Here is a 25,826-nt window from a genome sequence, read left to right as displayed (position 1 = left end):
ACGTCATGAAGTGTGATTACTGTGTCAGCTGCTGGCTTGCGGTGCAGGTTTGCAACTGATGTAGCATAGTGTAATATATCAGCATGTCCACACCCTTGGACTGGTGACCGCTGGTGCCCCTGAGAACTGGCTTGCTGTCTGTGTCAAAAGACATGGCAAGATTAGGTAAGGCAGAGTGTTGTGAGCATCCAAATAGGCACAAAATGAGTGAGAGCTAAGTGCACAGATGAGGATCCCTGAGACACACCTAGGTTCAATCTATGAATTGATTTCCTGGCCTTGCACACACAGAGTCCTTGCAACAGGATTGCCATAGGAGGTTCTCACTCCAGAGTGTAGCGTTAAATTGCAGAGCCATACTGTAATTCAAGTGGAGATGGTGCAGATACACTGGCATGTATTGGATGCCAAGATTCGTAGGACGGGAGCATCTGTGTCTGCTGCTTGTAAGCACTCCCGAGGGGCTGGTGTCAGGGATCCAAGACAGAGTTCCAGAAGAGTAAGCAACAAGTTGGAGTCACCAGGTACCCACTCTGATGTCCATATCAGGAATTCTCACATTTAATTTCTATCCAGTGTGCAGTAAAATTGGAATCTGCATATGAGTGAAGCGAGATTTGAGGTTAATGAAGCTGATTATGAACAATAATCCCTGTTAATTGGCTTCTCGCTGCTGCCTAGTGAGAATCATGTCTTAAGACCCAGGAACACTGTGGAAAAATAAGATTTTTTGCATTCGATGTTGAGAAAGACTGAGATAGACTTGTTATGTCAATTCCCAGACCCAGCCCAAGGCATTTTAAGATTCTGCACATTGAGCCTGCTGTGTTTGAATAAGCTGTTCTGAATTAATCCGTCTTTCATGATAATTGTCAAGAATGAAACACATCTTCCAGTAAAATTGATTAAACTCATTGCTAGCCTTTCCCCTGGCCTTTCCAGAAGTCAGGCTGAAGCCATTTGCTTTGGAAGCAGTTGGCTGTGTTCGTCAAATAGTTAGCATGATGCAATACAATCCTGTATGAATTGTGAAATGTGTGACTGCCACATATCTGGATTGTGCAACGCCTGGATTGTCCCTGAAGTTGCTGCAGAATTTCTGTCTGTATTGACTTTCCTATAAGAAGTCTATGGTAGAATATCAATTAATTTGCTACTCTTAACAAATGTTGTGTTTGGTCATTGAATGAGATGTTGAAAAGTCTTGCAGACAAAGATGCCTGACCACTATGCACCTCGTGTTAGATTTTTGAATATCCCGAATTTGCATAACTACGCCTTCTGTCACAGGTGTGTATAGTCATACAATAAGTCTCTGCTTCTTCCTCTGAGAATTAAGATCTTCCACTGCTCGATCCACTACTGTCCTTGAGCATATAAATTCTATTGCTTGTGCCTTGCCTGGACCTATTTCAAAATTCTATCTCTTCAGTCTATGATCAATCTTTCTATCTGCACAAATGTTCTTTGAGATTTCTTTTTATTGGAATGATTTTACCATAGTCATGTGATCTATTTCAAATTGCACCTTTCATCTCTCCAAGTAACTGCTGACATGTCCTTCTCTATGGCTGCATACCCCTGTTCAGGCTTCATTAAAATTCTCAATATAACATGGATTCATTTTTGTACCCCACCAGTTTGAACTTTCAAATACGGATTGTGCCTAGAGTCCTGTAATGCAAACATCAGTGGACATTATGTTGCAGAACCTTGGAGTGTAATGTAATAAAATATCCGTGAAAAAGTTGCTTCTCTTACATCTTTCAAAATCTACAGTCTCTTTCTAATACCAAAGCCATTACTAGCCGTTATTCAAAAACTCTCTGAAGAGTTGAGTAAATAATATGGCTATGGTGGAGATAAACATTCCTCTTAATACATGATATCTAAGAAGCATTGTACATCATGTATGCACTTTAGTACAGAGAATTCATTGATGGCTGTTATCTTCCTTAGATATACCATGATGCCTTGTTCTTGGGTAATGGGGCTAAAATTTTAATCTTCATTATAGAAAAGTGGTATCTCTAATTTAGGCCTAGGTTCCTTCACCATGTCACTGACCATCAAGCTATTCTTCTTGTTAATTTTATCATACACAAGGATATCATCCAGCTGGCAAGGGGTTCCCTGTTACATTTCCAAGGTTCTAGACTTTGAAAACTCTTTGATGCAGAAATGATGCCAAATGATAATGTTTGAAGCAATCCTGCCTGAATGGGAGGATAAATATTGTCAGAAATGTTGACTCTTGGTCGAGGGGTATCTGTCAGAACCCACTGCTGGCATCCAGTTTTGTGAAAAATCTTGGCTATTTTCAATTTTTTGTAAACTTTCAACAGCTAAAATAAGGTACATTTTTTACCTAACTCCCTCAAGTAACTGAAATCTAAAGAGAATCTTAGATCTCCATTTGTCTTCAGAAAAGTTATTGAGAACATTGAAATAAAAACAAAACATTATGGATGTTGGAAATGGAAATAAAAACAGAAAGTATTGGAGAAACTCAGCAGGTCTGGCAGCATTTGTGAAAGGTAAACGCTGGTAATGTTTCAAATCCAAAATGACTCCTCTTTAAGAAAGAGCCGTGCTGGACTTGGAATAGTAACTCTATTTTACTCCACAGGCGCTGCCAGACCTGTTGCTTTTCTACAGCAAATTTTGCTTTTATCACTGAGAACATTGTGTTGCTGGCAATATGAAACTGCTTTCAATCATGCTGTCTACCTGAGATCTTACAATGAGGAATTTTTCTGGGAGTGTACAGGCAGATGGGGTTAGAAACTACTTGCAGCATAATAAGTTCCTCCTTCAAGTTTTTGAAACCTTTAAATAGCTTTGAAATTTTTGCTCAAATTCACTCCCTTTTCACTTCTTTCATCCCGGTTACACTCTCTCTAAGAAATTATGTGCATTTTGCCTAATAATGAAGTGTTCTGATTCCTCAGAATACATGTTTCACTGGCATTTTGTTCTCTGTGACTAAGCTTCATGGGGTTTTTCCCTAACACATGAAAATGGATGCCTCCTGGATCTTAGAGCTTTGTGCTGCTGGTCTAACTCTCACAGACATCAATTCATGGCAAGCTGTCAGTTAGTGCTGAAATATTTATCCTGTGTTAAAGTTCTGTCTCACAGTTTTGTACCATCAGAATGATGGTCTAGAGCTTGTTTTGAACCTCTTTGACCACCCTTAAGAATGCTATCTTCACATTTTGTTCTGTGTATTTAATATGTTGAACTTTTTCCTATGTTTTAAGCTTTTCATTTCTGTGCAAATTTCCTTTTCTCCTGCAGAACATTTTCTGTTTTTGTGGTGATAAAGAGGTTGTTAACATACAGTATTTTCTAAAGTGTCTAAGGAAGCTTCAATTATAGCACTCAGCTTCCTTTGTTGGACATTCATTACATTTGTGATTCTGCTTGGAGCAACACCTAGTACAACTCACTGTTCAATTACATTAATTCCCTCACTTTTTATGTTTTGATTAGCAGTTGAAAGAGTGATCACACCATCTTGAGGGTTAGTCATTTCACTGTGTCAGAAAAATCCCTAATAATGCCTCTCAATACTAACTAATTTGAGGCCTTATTTTCAGCCTATGTCACAAGTTGGATTCAAAAACAGAAATGGTTGGAAAAGTTCAGCAGGTATGGCAGCATCTGTGGAGAGAAATCAAAGTTAACATTTTGGGTTGTGTGACTCTTCCTCAGAACTGATGGTAGCTTGGAAAATGTCGATTTATAACCAGAAGATAGGATAAGAGGAGGGGGTAAGGAGTGGACTATCGGTGGGGATTAAGCCCAAAGAGAAAGAAGAATAGTTGGACAGACAAAAGAGTGGATAATAATCTGGCTAGGTGGGTGAATACCTATTAACGGGGACTGTTATAATCAGTGTGTATAATAGCAGACCATGTGATAACAAGGGCTGGTGTGTGGAGATTGGAGTGAGGACATGGGAGAGCTCAAGCCCTAAAGCTATTGAACTCAATAAGGGCCAGCAGGTCCTTTGGCACATTCTGTTACTGGAGCTACCATCCATATGGATGATCATGCCTGACTGACCTGGGGAGCACTAGGGTATTTCCTTCTTATTGTTGAAGTGTCCTGAACCGGAGTCTTTTTTCCTGTAGAATATTGCTAGTTTCTGACTGAACTTAGAACACCTTTGAGATTCTATTTTCCTCCCTTTAGTGACCTCCTGTTCTGTAGCCCTGCAATCAAAGACCTCTGCCACCTTTTTCCCTGCCTTTAGAGTTTTCTCCTTTTCCAGTCTTTCTTTTTCAAAGCCTTCTGAGGTCACGGCCTACGGAATCTGTTTTTATTGCAGATCCTAGCTCTAATATTTTCAAACTGACACTTGCTTTAACTTGTACTTTAAAGCTTGTACATTGATGGAACAATACTCTCAAGTATCTTGGACTGTGGGTGTCAGCACTCAAATTGTCCCTGACACTGTTTAGTCCTTTGCTCTCGGGCTCTTCAACTTTTAACATTCTGTAATTCCTCCTTATTTACACCTGTACTATGTAGGTTATCAAATACAGCTCTGTAGTATAATGTCTAAGATTTGTCTCTATATGCTCATTCTGAACTGGTATCAACTCTCTTGTGGATAGCAGAATCATGTATTTAGTTACCTATTCATGATTGATGTGAAATTCATTATACTAAAGAGGTTCGTTGACATAAGAATTCAGACCTTGAATTTGAACCCACTTGATTTTCTGGAAGCAAAATCACAACCAGACTGGACAGATGTTTCAGATCAATGGAAACAAAACTGTACAAAGTCTGAGTAGCTCCTCAAGGAGTGATTCAAAGATGGAGTAGCCTTATTTGTACAAGATTGGAGGCAACTCAGTTTTAGAAGTGGTTTATTTCAATGTTAAAGCATTTTTTAAACTAGTTGTCAAATTTCTATGTTTATCTGATATTAAAATCATGAAGAACTGGATGATTTTTCACCAATTATATCAGTGGCTACACAATACATGGTTTTGAAGCCTGGGGCTGATTCTATTATGTAAAAATGGTAGAATCACTGTGCTGTTGAAAAATAAAACAGCAAGTAGAAGATTTCAATATGTTACAAAGACATTGGTAATACCTTTGTATACAAACTGGAGTACTTCTACCGATGCAAATCTTTATTGATGCAAATTAAAATTTCCATGTACCATATATCTCAGGAAATGTTCTGCTACAATAAACACACACTGACAAGTGGCGCACTCTATCACTTGAGATTGATCAGTTCAGATACCAAAATCGGTCATTGTTTTAGCCGATATTAGATCTGCCAAAATGAATGATTACATTTGAAGCCCAGATTTTTTAACCCATTCTGTGAATCAGTCTGCGGATGTAAACATTTTAGGATTTTTTTTACTCCAGTTGCACTGTATTAATAAATGTGTTTTAAGGATTTAAACAAAATACTCTTTTCTTTCTTCTTTACAATGGTGAACATCTAAGAATGTGCAAAGTTTTTTGCCGACTTTGTTGTAACATTCAATTGTTTAACTATTTGATGGTTGCTTGTTTGTGGCCATTAACTCTTCAGTGGGTATTTGTGTAATGCTTTTGTGTCATTGCCAGGTGGAACAGAAACTAGGTGATAAGCTTGGGTTTAGAAGCACAAGAGGGTAAACATTTTAAAAGCTTTGTCATTAGACGTAGATATTAATGTGGCAGTTCCACATCTCTGAGGTATAAAACACAACTTATAGTAAAGGCGAAGAAAAACTTTAAAATTATCAGTTTCAGCAACTTTGTTTTGCTGGGAGATACACCCATGTCATGGGATCAATTGGAATTCAAAACCTGCTTCACTTCGCAAGAAGCAGCCCATAAGAATGTGACACTCACACACTAGTCTCAGATCAGAACATCATCAAATAGCTGAGATGCCCTCAGAAAACACAACTACATTTGAAAGCCAGTACGTACACTTGAAAAATGTTTCAGGCTAAATAAAATTGTAAAATACATTTCACCAGAGAGGTCAGAGTATCTGTCATGACCAGATGCCTTTAATAATTGGCAAATAGGGATGGGCAATAAATGCTGGCCAGCCAGAGATGCACACATCCCACAAAATAAATAAATTCTAAAAAAAAATCCAAATTGCTGAGGTACCCATCAATTCACAACAATACACCTAGCCTGAAGGAAAAACTATAACTCATCTTAAAGTGAAATCACTTCATGAAAGTGTTGTGGTTGGCATGCATAGAAGTCTTTTCCTCGGAGTGAGCTGTGGAATGTGAACGACATCACAGACTACACAGCCAAGTCATTTTAAGGTCATGGAAAGTATTGTGGATGCTGAAGATCTGAAATAAGAACAGAAAGTGTTGGAGATACTCAGCAGATCTGGCAGTATCTGCAGGGAGATAGACTGACAATGCTTTCAGCCCAATATGGGGTGGCACAGTAGTAAGCACTGCTGCCTCACAGTGCCAGGGATCCAGGTTCAATTCCAGCCTTGAGCATCTGTCTGTGTGGAGTCTGCACATTCTCCCTATTCTCCTCCAACTGCTCTGGTTTCCTCTCACAATCCAAAGATGTGTAGGTTCTAAATTGCTCATAGCGTTCAGGGATGTGTAGTTAGGTGTATCAGTTAGGGGAATGGGTCTGGGTAGGTTACTCTTCAAATGATCCATGTGGATTTGTTGGGCCAAATGGACTGTTTTCACACTGTAGGGTTTCTATGACTTTTCTTTGAAAAAATAACTTGCTCAGTCAAGATTCCAGGCAGTTTAATGTTGCTTCTTACTGATGTTAGCATGAAAGTATTTGCACTTAACCACAAATTCTCCTAAACTTGTTCTTGTTTCTGGTACAGACTTCCTTCAAGCTCTGACAAATCGATTGTTCTGGTTGCAGGAAAAATCACAGTTTCCATACATCACTCATCAAAACGCACCCTAGCCAGCCATATGCTCTGCATAGCCAAAGGCAGATGTCTTATTTTGCTAAACATGTCTGATGAGCTTGTTTTCAAACCTGATAAGCTAATTCAAAGCACTGATGATTGTAATTGATGGCACAGGTTTTGCAGAAAGTCTCAAGTCTGATATATAAGAATGGATACAAAGGGCTACAATCATGCTTTACAAATTGACATGTCTACTCCACAAATGTCAGAAAATTTGACATAGTCGTCATTTTTAATTCATGACCAGGCATCACAAGACTGGAAACATTGAGAACCATACCATATAATTGAGCAAATCAAATCATCACCATGATTATCAAACCTACACTTTATTCAATCAAAATATTGTGTACTTTGAAGGTGCGTGGACATTAAAGTGGTCAATACCAATTTTTTCTGACAAAAAATCTACTTGCTATTATCCAAGAGTGATCAGCATTATTTCATGACTCCACAGTCTTCAGCAAGATTGACAGGCAGCATGGTTATCTTGAGATGTCACAGCAGAGCATTGTTGGTAGCTTAGAGATTTTGTTCCTCACAAAGATACATTTTAGTATTGCAGAATCATCTATGAACTAAGCTCAGTACTTAGTGCATTTCAGAAGAACATTTCTTTACTGTTGTCAGCTGTTGAAGGGGTGTTTAATCTATTCAATTATACCATTACCTATATAAGGGACACAGTAGAACACAATTAGTAGATATTGGCAATGATGACTCAAAAACACAACACAATTCCACAGTCCAAAAGGTCAACTGCACAGGCATGGCACCCAAGATTGATTTTCTGGGGTACAGGATGACTGTAGCTGCAATAAAACCTGTACACAACAATATCAATGCTGTTCATGAGCTTCTAACACTATCTAACATGAAAAGGGTGACATCAGTACGATCAGCTTCAGTCACAAGTCTGTTCCTAAGTACACAGAGTAGAAAGCTACTGCACAATAATTCACAATAAGAATGGACAAATGCACAGCAAAAAAAAATTGACATGTTAAAAGATGGAGATAGTATTGCTAATAGTCCAAATGATCCGACTGGAGACAGGGAAGATTTAATCTACATCTACATGAGAAAACATTGGCACATGTATTTCTCAGGTAGAAAGCTCACTGTCTACGGTGAGTGCAAACTGCTGACTACAGTGTACACCATCTCAGGATCTAGTCATGAAACTCACCACGGACTTCTTCATCCACTCTCCGCTCCACCCTATCACCAACACCCCCACCTTCATCTTCTTTCGCATTCCTAGCTACCTTCCCCTCAGCCCCACCCCATCCCATTTATTTCTCAGCCCTGTTGGGCTTCCCCCACACCACATTCTTGATGAAGAGCTTATGCTCGAAATGTTGACTCTCCTGTTCCTCGGATGCTGCCTGACCAGCTGTGCTTTTCCAGTGCCACGCTTTTTGACTTTGGCTTTGAAGTTGAGTTAAAAAGGTAAAAACAATGACTGCAGATGCTGGAAACCAGATTCTGGATCAGTGGTGCTGGAAGAGCACAGCAGTTCAAGCAGCATCCAAAGTGCAGCGAAATGACGTTTTGGGCAAAAGCCCTTCATCAGGTATAAAGGCAGTGAGCCTGAACAGCTCACTGCCTTTATTCCTGATTAAGGGCTTTTGCCTGAAACATCGATTTCGCTGCACTTTGGATGCTGCCTGAACTGCTGTGCTCTTCCAGCGCCACTGATCCAGAATTTGAAGTTGAGTAACAGGTTGATGCAACTGAGTTGGAATAGCATCCCTATAGCTGTGGCCGGAGTGTTGGCAATGATGAGGTGGCTTTGGCAGAGGCGGTGTTCTGGGTCCAGTCTGCAATGGTGGGGCTGCTTCAGCGCTATGGCCTTCAGGACAACTTTGATTACTGTGAAGCGACGATGGTGTCCCAGAGCCACTTAAGAATCAAGCAGCCATGAATAGAACAATAAATGAAATTTGTCTTAACTTTGTGTGAATTATTTCTTTTTATAATTCATGTAATTAAAAAGATGCCAGATTATAGTGACTCTTGTACATTTTACTGTATTTTCATAAATTCAAGTAATGATCAACTACTATTTCCGTTGTTAGCCATGTTGCCATTATATTCAGCATCCGAAGGTATGAAAGGATGTGTGACATGGAAGATCATAGAATCATGTAGATTTCACACACAGTTGTGAACCTTGTTTCATGAAAAGAGTTGAAGGCAGTCAACTGTGGCAGAAAGATCTCGTAGAAACTGCCTGTCCCTAAAGACCTGAAAATGTGTTGCTGGAAAAGCGCAGCAGGTCAGGCAGCATCCAAGGAACAGGAAATTCGACATTTCGAGCATATGCCCTTCTTCAGGAATTCCTGAAGAAGGGCTTATGCCCGAAACGTCGAATTTCCTGTTCCTAGGATGGTGCCTGACCTGCTGCGCTTTTCCAGCAACACATTTTCAGCTCTGATCTCCAGCATCTGCAGACCTCACTTTCTCCTGTCCCTAAAGACCTGCCTGGCATCCTGAAATAGAGTATGACATTTTTGTTTTACTATTCTTTTATAGGGAAATGTGATATATTTCCAAGAAAGGATAGTGTGTCTTGGAGGAAATCTTGCAGGGGGCTGATGCTCCTATACATCTGCTGCCCTTCTAGGTGGCACAGGGTTTGAAATGTGCTGTCAAAACAGCATGGTGACTTGTTGCAGTGCATTCTCCACATGGCGTACATGGTTTTCTTTGGTGCCAAAGATGGAAGCAGTAAATGTTTAAGATGGGCAATAATATCACAATGAAGCACACTATTTTCCCTGGATAGTGCCTAGCTTCTTGAGTCATGCTGGACTCCAATCATCTAAGTAATGACTGCAATAAGGTTGCGTTGTTTGACGACAACTGTATTATGTATGGAACTCAAGGGGTTATCTCAAAAGCTCAGCAGCAACGTATGTTGCGAGTTGACCATGAGGGAGGTCTCACTGATGTTAAAACAAAACAACAATTCCATGAAGTATTCTGGTGTCAGCTTGGAAACTGTGAGGAACATACTGTCAGTTAAAAAGAAATGTTAAACTATAAAATAACCTCACAAAGGCCGATATCCCATCACCAAATCACCCTTTATTTAAATGTGCACAATAGACTGGCTAAGGCCAGTCAAAACGGAGTCAATCCTCTGAACAGAGGAGTTTCTAAATCTCCTGGTGATATTGCGAGCCTGGACTTACATGACTGGCCCAGGTTTATGGCCCCAATCAAGGATCTTGTAGTCAACAAGAGCCAGCTGGTTCCAATCATTGCAAACTATATCCCATATGTCTACAGCCAATCCAATGGCTAACAAAACCATGGTAATACATCTTTGTAGAGACTTTTAGAGAGGTCAAAAAAACTCCTGCAAACAATTTTTTTTTCCCTATTGTTCATAATCTGTGGAAAACAAAACAGAAGGAAATTGCTACAACAAATTCAACAATCACCATTTTATTCATTGACATTTCAGACAATATATTTAGAAATGAGTTTGCTGGAGTCTAGCTCTGCAAATAGTAGACTGCATTATGTTTCCAGTAAGTTCACACAGTTCCTACCAAGTAATGGAATTAACCACCAGCCAAAAATATAATGCAACTCACAATCAAATGATGGCATTGAACAATTTAACAGTGTGATCAAGGGCCATTTAAGAGCTAGCATGCCAGAGAAGAATAGATTAGAACAAGCCATCCATATCCTATTTCACAAATATTGATCCATCCTGCACGCTCTGACTGGAAAATCACTGACCAAATGTCTGATAGATTTTAACTTTTGCAAGCCACTGACCACTATTAAACTGTCAGCACCAGTTAATGTGAATTACAAAAGAAAAGCAGATAAAATTGCAAACCAACAAGAAGCAAAAACATATATTGAAAAATGACCAGGCTCAACACGTTGTGGTTGGGGATTGCATGTGAAGTTGTGCCCAAACTTACATCTTCAAAAAAGATCCAAAACAGATCAAGCAATTACTCAGGATCAATGCATGCTGGATGACAACACAAGGTAGGATGAGAGACAGTTGACAGTGAGTAGATCTAGGTACAAATGGGAGTGTGATGTTGACTATCTTCTAAACATATAGAACCTTAACCTCATGTTTGTAACTCTCAGCACCATTGCCAGAAACCGTTACATCTCAAAGACTATTTCTGCATAGAAACAACATGGACATACTGAGTTCAAAGGAATGACCCAATAGACATATGTTTGTTGCTTAGAATGGTTTAATTCAAAGTAAAGTTTAGCTTTAAAAGGGGGCAAGGGTGTATTATTCAATTGCTTGATTATGCATGTCTGAGTGCTATTCGTCAACCAACGGTAGGCTTACAGAGTAAACCGAAAGCTAGAAGCTTAAAGTGTAATTCTGCAGACAGTGTAAATGTATTGTAAATAAGCTTCTGTTTAGACACAGTGAGGAACCTTGTGGAAGTGTTCAGCATCTCGTTTGCTGGCTGTAGCCAGTGAAAGTTAATGCTTCCCCCTTTGGAGTACCAAAGGCCAACCAGGCAGTGAGACAATCTGTGGGTCTTCAAAAAGGTCAGGACCCCAGGGGACGAAGGTCCTGCCTACATCCAGAAAATTACAGGCCAGCAATTCTTTTGTTCATCAGCATCACTGGAGAGGCAAGAGCTGCTGCAGGAGTAGCAGCCATCGAAGGTGCCAGGGTTGCAGAGCGACCCAGGCCAGAGGAAAGTAATGGTCGGATAGATTTTGTGGGATGGGGCATTGTGTTCATAAGATCTACTGGGTGTAGCAGAATCAGAAGCAAAAGCATGGAGATGTTTCTTATTGGAGCCCCAGTTTCTCAATGCTAAGCCACCAAACGAGGCAACTGAGTGCCTTTGAAGGAAAGCTGCCCTCCTGAAAATAATATGCACACATTTATTTATCATGCGCTCCATATGAAAACACTCACGGCTGGGTTAATTGTCCATTTAAAAGGCCATCCTTGGCCTTTCTTTCGCCCATAATGAATTGGGGTAAAGTCAAGAAGGTCACTGGGTTCTCAACCTCCACCTTTTTGCTCATTTCAGTGCCTTTTTTTATCTTCAAATATGCCTGTAAACTAGACAGGGCAGAAGATTCCACCATACAATGTGATGTGTCAAGACACAAAACATAACATTAAGGGTAAATGTGCAAGGATGTATTTGAATTTCTACCATTGCCAACAGATCAGAGCCTGGAATTTGGGGGCAACTAGGTGTACATTCAACACATTTATTGATCTTGCTATAAGTGAACATTCTCTGTCCTCACATACTGCAAATGTGTTGCTGGTCAAAGCACAGCAGGCCAGGCAGCATCTCAGGAATAGAGAATTCGACGTTTCGAGCATAAGCCCTTCATCAGGAATAAGAGAGAGAGCGCCAAGCAGGCTAAGATAAAAGGTAGGGAGGAGGGACTAGGGGGAGGGGCGATGGAGGTGGGATAGGTGGAAGGAGGTCAAGGTGAGGGTGATAGGCCGGAGTGGGGTGGGGGCGGAGAGGTCAGGAAGAGGATTGCAGGTTAGGAGGGCGGTGCTGAGTTGAGGGAACCGACTGAGACAAGGTGGGGGGAGATAACCCTTCAACCTACTGAAACAATGCAACTGAAGAGCAAATCACCCCAACATATCAGGTAATTGTTAGGATGCCCACCTGAAACTCGGTGTTAAACATTGGTTATACCATGTCCTGGAAATACTATTCCAAACTGTTCAATTGCTGTTGAAATATTGAAGATTTGATTGCGTGATCTCTGATTAGATATAGCAAAAGATCATGAAGGAGAAGGAAAAGACGCTCGCAAGATCAATTAAGACCATAAGACCATAAGACATAGGAGTGGAAGTAAGGCCATTCGGCCCATCGAGTCCACTCCGCCATTCAATCATGGCTGATGGGCATTTCAAATCCACTTACCAGCATTCTCCCCGTAGCCCTTAATTCCTTGTGACATCAAGAATTTATCAATCTCTGCCTTGAAGACATTTAGCGTCCCACCCTCCACTGCACTCTGCGGCAATGAATTCCACAGGCCCACCACTCTCTGGCTGAAGAAATGTCTTCGCATTTCTGTTCTGAATTGACCCCCTCTAATTCTAAGGCTGTGTCCACAGGCCCTAGTCTCCTCGCCTAACAGAAACAATTTCCTAGTGCCACCCTTTCCAAGCCATTATCTTAGACGTTTCTATCAAATCTCCCCTTAATCTTCTAAACTCCAATGAATAAAATCCCAGGATCCTCAGCCATTCCTCATATGTTAGACCTACCATTCCAGGGATCATCCGTGTGAATCTCCGCTGGACACGTTCCAGTGCCAGTATGTACTTCCTGAGGTATGGGGACCAAAACTGGACACAGTACTCCAAATGGGGCCTAACCAGAGCTTTATAAAGTTTCAGTAGCACAACGGTGGTTTTATATTCCAACCCTCTTGAGATAAATGACAACATTGCATTCCCTTTCTTAATCACGGACTCAACCTGCATGTTTACCTTTGGAGAATCCTCGACTAGCACTCCCAGATCCCTTTGTACTTTGGCTTTACAAATTTTCTCACCGTTTAGAAAGTAGTCTATGCTTTTATTCTTTTTTCCAAAGTGCAAGACCTCGCATTTGCTCACATTGAATTCCATCAGCCATTTCCTGGACCACTCTCCCAAACTGTCTAGATCCTTCTGCAGTCTCCCCACTTCCTCAGTACTATCAGTTCCTTATCCTCTTCACATATCTCTTCTGTCTAAATGCTATCAGATGAGTTGAAATTTCCCATTAACATACCTTTTTTTCTTAAGCATTTGCCTAATTTATTTGAAGCACACTCTTTCAACCTCCCTTCCAATGTCAGAGTGGTCTCTAAATTCCACCAATTGGTTTTTCATCAAGGAAAGAAAATTCACCTGAAACTAATAGGTAAAACTAAAGGTTAAACAAAAATGTCATTCTGTTAAGCAAGTGTTGATTGTTTGATAAGTGAACTTTGATTGGCAGAGGTGTTGCCATGGGAAATATACCAGTTAAATGGAGACAATCAGTTACTTGTCAAGTTTTGTTTAAATTTAAACCAGGCAAATTCACTCTGTTTGGCCTAAGCATTGCCCCTGAGAAATATATTGCTGTATGGTGGATAAGCTGATCAAGAAGGAATGCTTGCCTTCATTGGTCAGGGCACAGACTATAAAAATTGACAAGTCATTCTGAACTTTAGTTTGGCCACTTTCGGAATGTTCCACACTATTCTGGTCCTCATATTACTGGAAGGATATGGAGGCTTTGAAAAGTGTACAGAAACATGTTTATCAGGATGTTGTCTTATTTGGAAGTTGTTAGCTATGAAGAGAGATTGGACATATGTGGCTTGTTTTCACTTGAGCATCAAAGACCTGACAGAAGCTTGCAAAATTATGAAAGGCATGGATAGGATGGATAGTTGGAGACTTCTGCCCAGGGTAGAAATGTCAATTATTAGGGGATGCAAATCTAAGGTAAAACGGGGAAAGTTTAAAGACGTTGTGAAACATAAGTTTCTTTTACACAAGTAAGTGCCTGGAATACACTGCCAGAGGAGATGGCAGTGTATTCCAGGTAGACACAATAGCAACATTTAAGAAGCATCATGACTGAAATATGAATAGCCAGTGAATAGAGGGATACAGACTACATCAAGGCCAATGAATTTAGTTTCATAAAGGCACCATGTGTTGGCACATGGTGGGCCAAAAGATCTATTTCTGTGTTGTTCTTCTTTGCTCTTCACTCAAGAAAAGGAAACATGACAGAAAGGTTAGCTGAGTTTGAAATACTTTCAGTTCAATAAAGTTAATCATTGCAGCATTAGTTTCAATCAAAGAAAACAAGTTTACACGCCCATTCAATTAGATGCCATGGATTTGGCAGATAACAGTTCAGTTTTGAACTCAGCATTTGCCACATTATAAAAACTGAAAAGAACTGCGGATGCTGTACATGGAAGTTGCTGGAAAAGATCAGCAGATCTGGCAGTATCTGTGAAGAGAAATCAGAGTTAATGTTTTTGGGTCCGTGCCCAGTTCTGAGAAAGGGTCACCGGACTTTGATTTCTCTTCACAGGTGCTGCTAAAACTGCTGAGCTTTTCCAGCAATTTCTGTTTTTTTGTTATCTTATATTTTATTTAAATAACTACAAAAATCCACTCATTTGAGATTATTTCAAATAAACAAACTGGTGATAGCCATTCTCAGGATCATTTCTGAGGGACAAGGACTTAATGAAGGAGAGTCAACCTGCCTGGCTTAATTTTAAACTAAGTTCAAAATTTAACTAGCAGTCACCAATTGATGCATTCTCCATTACAATGCCTCAATCAACCAGAGTGTGCTTGTTGATCAAAAGACAATCTCTTCCTCGACTATATATAAATGTTGTTTTCCTTCACATTGTCATTCTTTCTAAAGTTCAAGTTGAAACTCTTTAACAAGATATGTCTTTTTTGAGCAAAGGTCATGCCTTGTGCGACCAAACATCTTCCTAAGTGTGTTATGCTTTGCAATGATTAACTTCCAAACCTGATATTTCTATGGGCCATCTCTTAATAATCATGACCCTATCTGGTTTCTTACAACACATTGTTGTTTCCAGTTATCCTTTTATATTAAGGACATAATGCACATCATTTGTATATATAGTTTAATTAATTTTAATTGCTCACTTTAAATTCAATCTTTTTATTCTGCACACTATTTGAGACCTGCCTCACTAGTCCAGTCTCTCCCATTTTCTTCTTTACTGTATTATCTCTGTTTAAACTTGTTTTATTTCCTGCGTAATCCTCATCTTGCTTGCCCATTATAAGTCATTAACATATTCCTAGTCTTTCTGCTGCACAATTCCACTATGGCTCAGATGGTACTTATTCTATCAGTTGGCAATTTCTCAACATCAATGGAACCATTGTCTGATTGATTGGTATCTTATTGAATTCTTCACATAACATAATTGCTTCCACACAATTGTGGGTAATCCTTTAGTTTTAAGGTTGCAGCTTAGCCAAATTATTTTTTTAAAAAGTTAGGTTCCCATTCGTAAGTTTGCAGATGATACCAAAATTGAAGGTTAGCGGACTGCGAAGAAGGTTACCTCAGGATACAATCGCATGTTGATCAGATGGGCCGATGTGCCGAGGAATGGCAGATGGAGTTTTATTTAGATAAGCGTGAGGTGCTGCATTTTGGAAAGGCAAATCAGGCTGGACTTATACACTTGATGGTAAGATCTTGGAGAGTGTTGCTGAACAAAGAGATCTTGGAGTGCAGGTTCATAGCTCCTTGAAAGTGGAGTCCCTAGTCGATAGGATACTGAAGAAAGTGTTTGGTATGCTTTCCTTTATTGGTCAGAGCATTGAGTATAGAAGTTAGGAGGCCATGTTGTGGCTGTACATGACATAGGTTAGGCCACTTTTGGAATATTCTGTGCAATTCTGGTTTCACTCCGATCAGAAGGATGTTGTGAAACTTGAAAAGGTTCAGAAAAGATTTATAAAGATGTTGCCAGAATTGGATGGGTTGAGCATTGGGTGGATGGCTGAATAAGCTGGGACTGTTTTCCCTGACGCATTAGAGGCTGAGGGGTGTTGGGGCATGGATAGGGTAAATAGACAAGGTATTTTGCCTGTGCTGAGGGAGTCCAGAAATAGAAGGCATAGGGTTAGGGTGAAAGGGAAAAGTTTAAAAGCGATCTAATAGACAACTTTTTCACGCAGAAGCTGGTGCATGTTTGGAATGAGCTGCCAGAGGAAGTGGTGGAGGCTGGTACAATTACAACATTTAAAAGGCATCTGGATGGGTATATGAACAGGAAGGGTTTAGAGGGATATGGGCCAAGTGCTGGCAAATGGGACTAGATGAGTTTAAGATATCTCGTTGGCATGGATGAGTTAGAATGAAGAGTCTGTTTTCATGCTGTATACCTCCATGACTCCATGTCAGCCTTTTGTAATGTGACTATTAATTGCTAGCAATTTGTGTTTTAAATGATATTATTGTATTTCCTTCCCATTGAACAGTTCAAAGTTTGTAATCTAAAAAAAAGTCTAAAGTATTAAGACTAGAACATTTTCATTTGTTTTTGAAATCCACAGTGTCAGATTCAAGTGAAACATGTATTATTATCACTTTCAACAATTAACATTTTGTTCCACAGAAACTAATCTACATCATTCTGATGATACTCTGCCACAACATAAATAGTCACCTGGCCATAGAACTGGAATATAAAGTGCAAGAGAATGAAAGTGAAGGAGTTTTTATTGGGAACGTAGCCAAAGATATACTTTTGACATCAGCTACTGCCTGTGGTTCACTAGCTTACAAATTCATGAAAGAAATGGATTATGTAATGCTCAAGCCTGAGAGTGGGGAGCTATATACAACCAAGCAGAGAATCGACAGAGAAACCTTATGCCCAGTCAAATTCCGAGGTGATCCTTGTGTCCAACAAGTCAATGTGGTTATTCTGTGTGCTGATCAGTATCTGCAAATGGTGAAGGTTAAGATAGTCATCCTGGATGTCAATGATAATGCACCGTATTTTGCAGAACAAGTGATGAAACTCTCTATTCCAGAAGACGCAGCTACAGGTACATCATTTGGAATTGATTATTATGCAATTGACAATGACACTGGAGAGAATAGCATTAACCATTACTATCTTGAAAATAGCCAAAATGTTTTCGGTTTGATCGATTATGAAACACCCGCCATTGTTGTCCAGCAACCATTAGACAGGGAGGTGAAGGACTTGTATGAAATGAAAATCGTGGCCGTGGATGGTGGTGTACCCCCTTTATCTGGAACAGCCACACTTCTGATCAACATTCAAGACATTAATGATAACTGCCCTGTTTTTAATGCATCAGAGTTTGATATTCAGATTCCTGAAAACATGTCCTCCAATAGTGTGGTGACACAGCTACATGCTGTCGATGCAGACCTAGGCCCTAATGCTGAAATCACCTATTCTTATGGCAATCGTGTTCAGGATGTATCCAGAAAACTGTTTACCTTAGATAGTGCCACTGGGCTTATCATATTTTCTGGAAATAAAAGTCCAGAGATACCTCCTATACATAAACTTACAGTATTGGCTAATGGTCCAGGCTGTGCCCCAGCTATAGTTCAAATTACAGTGTCTGTCATGCACAACAGCAAATACAGTCCAAAGTTGGAGATCAGCTATATAGCTAACCAGGCAGATGGTGTGATTTACCTGAAGGAGACTGCACCTGAAAATACCCCAATTGCTCTCCTCGAGGTAACTGACCCAGATCATTATTTAAAAGGGACAATCTATATCAGCGGCAATGTGCCTTTCTATTTAAAACCTTATGAAAGGTCAAGAAATAAGCATCTTGTCGTCACATCACAGCTTTTAGACCATGAGCTTGAAAACCAATATAAGATTGTAATTAAGGCAGAAGATCCTCGTAGTCTTCATGAACTAACAATACATGTTAAGATTATTGATGAAAATGACAACTCCCCAGAATTCTACCAAAGCTCCTTTGAGGCTTCCATTGAGGAAAACAACACACCTGGAGCTTTTTTACTGAAGATCTCAGCAACAGATGCTGACAGCGGCAAGAACGGGGAAGTGACTTACCACTTGGGACCTGATGCTTTACCCATCTTTTCAATTGAACAACTCACAGGCAATGTAACAGTGTCCACCGCCCTGGACAGGGAAAAAGAGAAACTGTACAGGTTTTCTGTTTCTGCTGTTGACCATGGAATTCCTCCTAGAAAGAGGAGCACTATTGTAATCATTCATGTCTTGGACCAGAATGATAACATACCCTCCTTCCTCACCAATGACTACACATTCTTTATCCCAGAAAACTTCCCACGACATGGCGAAATTGGAGTCATCAATGTAACAGATTTGGATGAAGGGGCTAATGGTGATGTTACTGTGTCTATCCTGAGTAGTAGCAGTAATTTTTTAATGGACAACACCAGAGGAATCTTACGTTGCAATTCTTCAGTCGACCGAGAGAAAAATACTATGCACGTATTCTGGGTTGAGGCAGTGGATGGTGGGAAACCACCTCTTTCCGCAACAGCAAAAATAACTGTATTTGTTCTAGACATAAATGATAATCCTCCAACTGTATTACTTCCTCAGTCAAACATATCATGGCTTCTTGTGCCCCCTAACACACCCCAAGGAACTGCAGTGGCTGAGATTTATGCCATTGACTATGATGCTGGCATTAATGCCGTCATGACTTACACTATTGTTGGGAGGAATGGTCCAGCTCCTCATGTGTTTGGAATTAATACAGCGACAGGAAACATTACATTGCAAGAGAAACTGTTGAGCAAAGACTATGGCTTGTATCAACTACTCGTAAAAGTCAGTGATCTTGGACAGCCCCAACCTCTCCATTCCACAGTAATGGTCAATTTGTTTGTCAATGAGACTGTGAGCAATAAAAGTTACTTGGAAGACTTGTTGCACAGGCGAACTGTTTTCACAGAAGAAGTGCAAACTGAATCAAATCCATGTCCATTATTACAGACATTAGACATCCCCTGTTCCCCTCCAATCATTCCCATTGCAATCACAATGATTATTGTCTCTGTTATTTTCTTTACTATTTCTCTTTGTATGCTTCTAAGCATGAGAAAGAAAAGTAAAAAAAAAGAACTTTACATAGATGCCCAGATACCATTAAAAATAAATCTTGACTACTATACAAAAGACTGGAATGATGAACAGTTGTAGAACTCAAAAACTTGTTGAACAAAACACACGAAAGACTGCAGTAAGCATATGAAGAATGGCTTTGTAGTTTACTTAAAAATAAACTGCATTTCAAGAACATTTTTACCTTTCTTAAATATATATATATATTTATAACATTTTCTCATAAAGTTACGTGCTAACAAAACCTTTACAAATATTGAATAAGTACTGTTGAGAAATCTGGCACAAATAGGAACCTGGAATAACCAACATATTTTCTCAATGTAGTTTTATTTATAAAATGTTACAGAAGAACTCAGCCCAAAACTAAAGACCTATTAACTTGGTATATTGACCTATTGGAGCTAACTTGCTTCGTTGTGTACTGAAACATTCTGTGAAAGACAAGTTTTCTCAAGGTGTTCATTTGTTCTCTTCATATTTTATCAGCATGCCAAAACCAAGTTTGTATTTCAAAGTTTCTGTTAAATTACATTTAGACAGTCATTTTTATATTGCATAAGTGGTCCAATTTGTGGTTCATGACAGCAACAAGAGTTAAATATTCAACAGTTTGGAGTTTCTGATTGTAATTCAGAAGTAATTTGGGTTTCTGAAAGTTTAGTTTACTCAATCATTGTCTGCAATCCCATGCAAAACATGGCAATGTATGAATTGGGAATGAGGCATAATTGGATGCTGTGGGCTGGGACCTATCACAAGCTCAACTTTTCCTTGATACTCCCATCACCCACAGGAACAGTTCTCTCCTGTCCCTTCTCAACTCACCGGTTGTGAGTTTCAGCAAATGGGCAGGTCTACAATCACCAATTCATTGTCCTCCACTCTGTCCTAATTACTTCCACTTTCTTGAATCAAAACATGGCAGGTTCCAACAGACCAGAGGTAGTAGCTATAACAGATCTACGGTTAAGAATTGTAGGAAAGGACATATAAGTTCTAAGGGGTAATTTTAAATTCAAGTACTGGGTGTGCAAAGTTCAAATTTCAGATCCAGACTTAATACCTCTCAATTTCTGTCCGTGACCAGTTTTAATAATTTGAATGTTATAAGGCACATAGAAGCAGCTTTAGAAGTATTTGGTAACTAGGAATCACTACTTATCATTTGTTAAGTACCCGCTTCACAGCAGTTGCTCCACATTCGCCACTCTCCATGCCCTCCTGAAGTCAAAGCCTGGCAGATGCCTCCCTGAACCAAGCCAGGAGACCAGTGGGAGCTCTTATAGTTGCACCCCATCTGCACATTGGAGTTACAAGTTTCAAAATGCTATAGCTGTGGCTGCAGGCCTTCTCATGTGGGAGTTTTCCCTTTGCAATGTTTGCCTGGCAGCTGTGGCCACAGTTTATTTTTAAGCATTCCAAAGTCTTCAAAAGGATGCCCCCATTTTGACATGCTCTCACGCTTGCCCATTGATAATGGCAGCACCTGTACTTTTTCAAGGAGGGCTGCTCGTCATCTGAGTGTTTGGCCCACATGTTAGTCTCCCCACTTGAGTAGCCCATCCATTAACCTTCAAGAAGATTGTGCAGACAGGCTTACCTCAGAAACCATCAGGCCCGGGTGCCAGGAATGATCCCAGTCCACTTCTAAAAAACATGGTAAAATTCCACCATCATCAGCTGGACAGGAGAATGACCTCCTCTGTTTTCAGGTGGAAGGTTGACCATCAAAATCACTTAAGCAGTCTTCATGCCTCCATATAAGTCTACTTTCTATTTCAGTCAATGGATAGTGGAAAACCAATGGCTAAATGGAGGCAAGAACAACTGGATCCATAAAGCAGTGCTTTATGGGATGGCGTTATCTCCCAGCCAAATAGGAAATTCTGTAAACTCCATAGGTCCACTGCCTATCTGATACTGTACCCACATCCACACCCCCTCCCATACCTCCTTGATCCTCCATTTACTGACTGCTGTCTCCCCATGGCTTATGATCTTTGTCTGCTCCCTATGCCCAAAATCATTGAACACAATCTACCTCCATGACCTATTGTCCCTGCAATATATGTTCTTAGACAGTTACCTATGCTGGCAGCTCCTTTATAAGGGACATACCACTCTCAGTTATGTTGACCTCTTCCACCATATAGATTCCCACACACACATTGGTCGCATCACACATCAAGGTCCTTACCCCGTCAACTGTTTTAACCTCCCCTTATATACATATCCTGACAGACCACCTTTGACACATAACTAGCTGTAACTTCCTTAACCTTCGGGAATCTTCAACTGCTGCTGTGACAGTCACAATGAGATTTTGCAGTTCAGCAGTGGTCAAATGGAAATCCTGGTGGGAGGCTAGCAAGCACAAGTATAACCCCCAAAAGTCCCCTGAGTTGGAGGGATAAGTGGAACTTGGAGCTTATCTAGAAGAGATGAATCCAGCCCAGAGAAGTTCTCTGTTTTACTAAAAGAAACATTATCATTTCAAAGAATATTTTCTTATATGTTAAACCAATGCCTGTATATTCAATATTTAGTTTTGTTTTGATTGGATGCATTGATTTTAATGTTTAAATGCATGACTGATTGAAATTCCCCCGTCACACAATCATTCATATTATGTAAGACTTGAGAATTTCTTTAAGCAACATTGTGATCCATGAGAGCTCCCATGGTTAAAATCAAAATAGCATTTAGATAGCGGCAGTATTACAACAGTACTCCCACATGCTCAACAAATAATGGAGAAACATACAAATCCTTCAGAAAGATTTATAATCACTGTGCAAAATAAAGCACATTTTGGTTTTTATGAACAAGGTTTTAGGGTTTTATTTTGATAGGCAAAATACAAAATACAAGAATAAGGTCAATGTTTTCTATTTTTGATGAGGCAGTGTGGATTGACATCACATTTAAACAAAGAATTGCGGTAAACTAGAAACATGCCTAAATCTGGAAATCCCCGGTGTCTATAGTCTGACTGCTGCCATTTTTGATAGGAGAGAACCCAGGCAGTATTATATTGGGATTCAATGGGGAATGTTTGTGTATTAGTCAGACCTATCTCAAATTGTAGCTGAAAATGTGTTGCTGGAAAAGCGCAGCAGGTCAGGCAGCATCCAAGGAGCAAGAGAACATAGAACATAGAACATAGAAAAATACAGCGCAGTACAGGCCCTTTGGCCCTCGATGTTGCCCGAACCAAGCCCACCTAACCTACACTAGCCCACTTTCCTCCATATGCCTATCCAATGCCCGTTTAAATGCCCATAAAGAGGGAGAGTCCACCACTGTTACTGGCAGGGCATTCCATGAACTCATGACCTTCAGGAGGGCTTATGCCCGAAACGGCGATTCTCCTGCTCCTTGGATGCTGCCTGACCTGCTGCCCTTTTCCAGCAACACATTTTCAGCTCTGATCTCCAGCATCTGCAGTCCTCACTTTTTCCATCTCATATTGTACAAACATCTCAAGATGTCAAAGATTGAACACCAAAGTAGAGGGTTTTCCTTGCTTCATGGAATCTTTTCTGGCTGCTGGATGAAGGATCAAGTTTCATCACAGACATTTTATGTGATATATTAATAAAGATTAGCAGTTATGATAATGGTGTTCACTTATTTTATGTATTTTCCACTGACATATCTTTACAGGGTCTGGAATCAACTGATGCGGATTAAAGAAAAAAGGCAAGAAGAGTAACATTTCTTGATTGATAGCAGTGTATCTCAATGGGTTGGCTGTGTCAGTCGGAGAGACCAATGGTTATTGTAGTTATTTGGAGGCACAAATGTGTGGCCAAGCATTTCCAAATATGGATTCATATTGTTTTAACTGAACTTCCTAATCCACCATTCAGCAGCCAGCCAAAAAAAACTGAATGAATTTGATTCCATGATAGCGATGCATTGTTTAGGAATTGAACACTAAATGTACAATGAGAGATAGTCAAGAAACAGATTTTTGTTTGCTTTGGACATGTAGTAAAGATATAAATCACCATAAATGCATTGTTTTGCATTGAATGCACTTCATTGACTTGTATAGTGTTGAATAAATTCTCCAACTGTTTGTTGTCCAAGACTAAGTCTGATAATCTGCCATTAAAGAGAACTCAATCACATGCTGACTTTTATCCATTCTGGCTATTTGACACACAAAAATGAGTCAATTCTGTTTAATGCTTGGAATGTCCAATTGTTTGCCTTGATTCTGAACTGTTAAAGGTACTTGACAGAATGCAGTGAAGTGAATGGAAAAACAATATTGTGCAGAAGACTTAAACGTGCTTATTTTACTGAGCAAATTAGATGAGAAAGGGGCAATTTTTTTTCGAGGCCACTATAGTGTAGAATATGAAATTACAAGCAATTAAAGACATGAACAGATAGACTGTCTATTCAACTTGCCCATATAATTGTAGCATCTTGGATAACACAGCAGACATATTTCTAACCCTGTCCAAAGTCATGCGATTTCTTGGGATGAGTGCAAGAATTGACCGAAAACCCAGGTCAATTTGAGGCTACAAAATCTGTGAAAGTCCATTTTGATATCTCTAACATGATTGGTTTCTTACACTAGTTTCATACTGGCTCTGATTAGTATTAGGCTGAGGGGGGGGTGGGGCCTTATAGAGGTTTACAAAATTATGAGGAGCATGGATAGGGTAAATGGGCAAAGTCTTTTCCCTGGGGTCAGGGAGTCCAAAACTAGAGGGCGTAGGTTTAGGGTGAGAGGGGAAAGATATAAAAGAGACCTAAGGGACAACTTTTTCACACAGAGGGTGGTATGGAATGAGCTGCCAGAGAAAGGGGTGGAGGCTGGTACAATTGCAATATTTAAGAGGCATTTGGATGGATTTATGAATAGGAGGGGTTTGGAGGGATATGGGCTAGGTGCTGGCAGGTGGGACTAGATTGGGTTGGGATATCTGGTCGGCGTGGATGGGTTGGACCAAAGGGTCTGTTTCCATGCTGTACATCTCTATGGCTCTATCTATGACTGTATCTAACTTTCACATGAGGAGAGTACCGATTTGGTCAAATTTATGTCCAAATTGAATTAGAAGAATTGAAGTCAGGCTTTAAATTTGAGATCATGCAAACATTTAATACTGGAATTAATCCCCATGGAGCTTCTTGTGCTTGTGAATGGAAGAAACATGAAAACTTCTTGGGAAAATAGCATTGTCAGGGGCTCCTTTGGCTCTTCAACTGACATTTCAGCAGAGAAGCATGAAAACTTTCACAGAAATTCATTGATTTGTAAATTTGCAATCTTGGTATTTTTTAAAAGAAATAATAAAATTTTCTAAGCTTTGGTTTCCAATTATTTGCACTCGGTAGGTTATGAAGTTTTAAAATGTTTGATTCATGAGATATGCAAGTGTAATTGTCTCTTTTACATTTTTGCTTCATTTAAACTATAAATAAAATTTTACAATATTTCAGGCACATCAAAAAGTGTTCAATGCTCAATAAAGTACTACACTTCATTGATACTGTCTCTCTTATGATACTTAAATAAAATATATCCATGTGTGGTTGTATTGTTTTTGGATCATGCTTCATATTTTAGACTAATTTTCAAAACAATCTGCAGTAGCTGCACAGAAAATTCAAAACATTCCCTTTAAGACTGTAAAACTATCATAAATATGTACAGGAATAGGCCATTTGGTCCTTTTCCACCATTTAACAGGATTATAGCTGATCCAAAATTCCTCATTTCGTTTGCCTGGATTTTCCCCACAACTCTCGATTTCTCTACCAATCAAGAATCTCAGCCTTAAATATACACAAGGAATCTACCCTGTTGCTCTCTGTGGCAAGGAATTCCAAAGACTCTCAACACTCAGAAAAGATTCTTCCTCAATTCAGGCATCCTTTTATTCTGAGACTATTGCCTCTGGTCCTGGACTCTTCCATGAGGGGGATTATCTTCTCAGTATTTACCCTGTCAACTCCCTTCAGAATCCTATATGTTTCAATGAGATCACCTATCATTATAACGAAACTCCAGTGAGGATAGTCACAATCTGTTTAGCCTTGGCTCATAATTCCTCCCTATCAGGCACATTCTAGTGGATCTTCCATAAACTGTCATCAGTGAAATAATATGTTTTCTTAAATACTCCAGATGTGGTGTCCCCAACAACTTGTAGAGTTAACTAGT

At 39.7% G+C, this 25,826-nt stretch overlaps 1 protein-coding gene across 1 annotated transcript in view; it reads left to right on the top strand.

Moving 5' to 3' along the window:
• Positions 1-19,808, top strand: part of LOC132820466 (protocadherin-20-like) — a 38,580-nt gene extending 18,772 nt beyond the window's left edge. Inside the window, exon 2 of the mRNA XM_060832635.1 lies at positions 17,129-19,808. Coding sequence (XP_060688618.1) covers positions 17,129-19,711 — 2,583 coding nt within the window. The 3' untranslated portion in view covers positions 19,712-19,808. The remainder of the gene's footprint in view (positions 1-17,128) is intronic.
• Positions 19,809-25,826: the final 6,018 nt, after the last annotated feature.

This window comes from Hemiscyllium ocellatum, chromosome 11, assembly GCF_020745735.1.
Source record: "Hemiscyllium ocellatum isolate sHemOce1 chromosome 11, sHemOce1.pat.X.cur, whole genome shotgun sequence".
Lineage (NCBI taxonomy): Eukaryota > Metazoa > Chordata > Chondrichthyes > Orectolobiformes > Hemiscylliidae > Hemiscyllium > Hemiscyllium ocellatum.
This window is presented reverse-complemented; position numbering and strand designations above follow the sequence as displayed.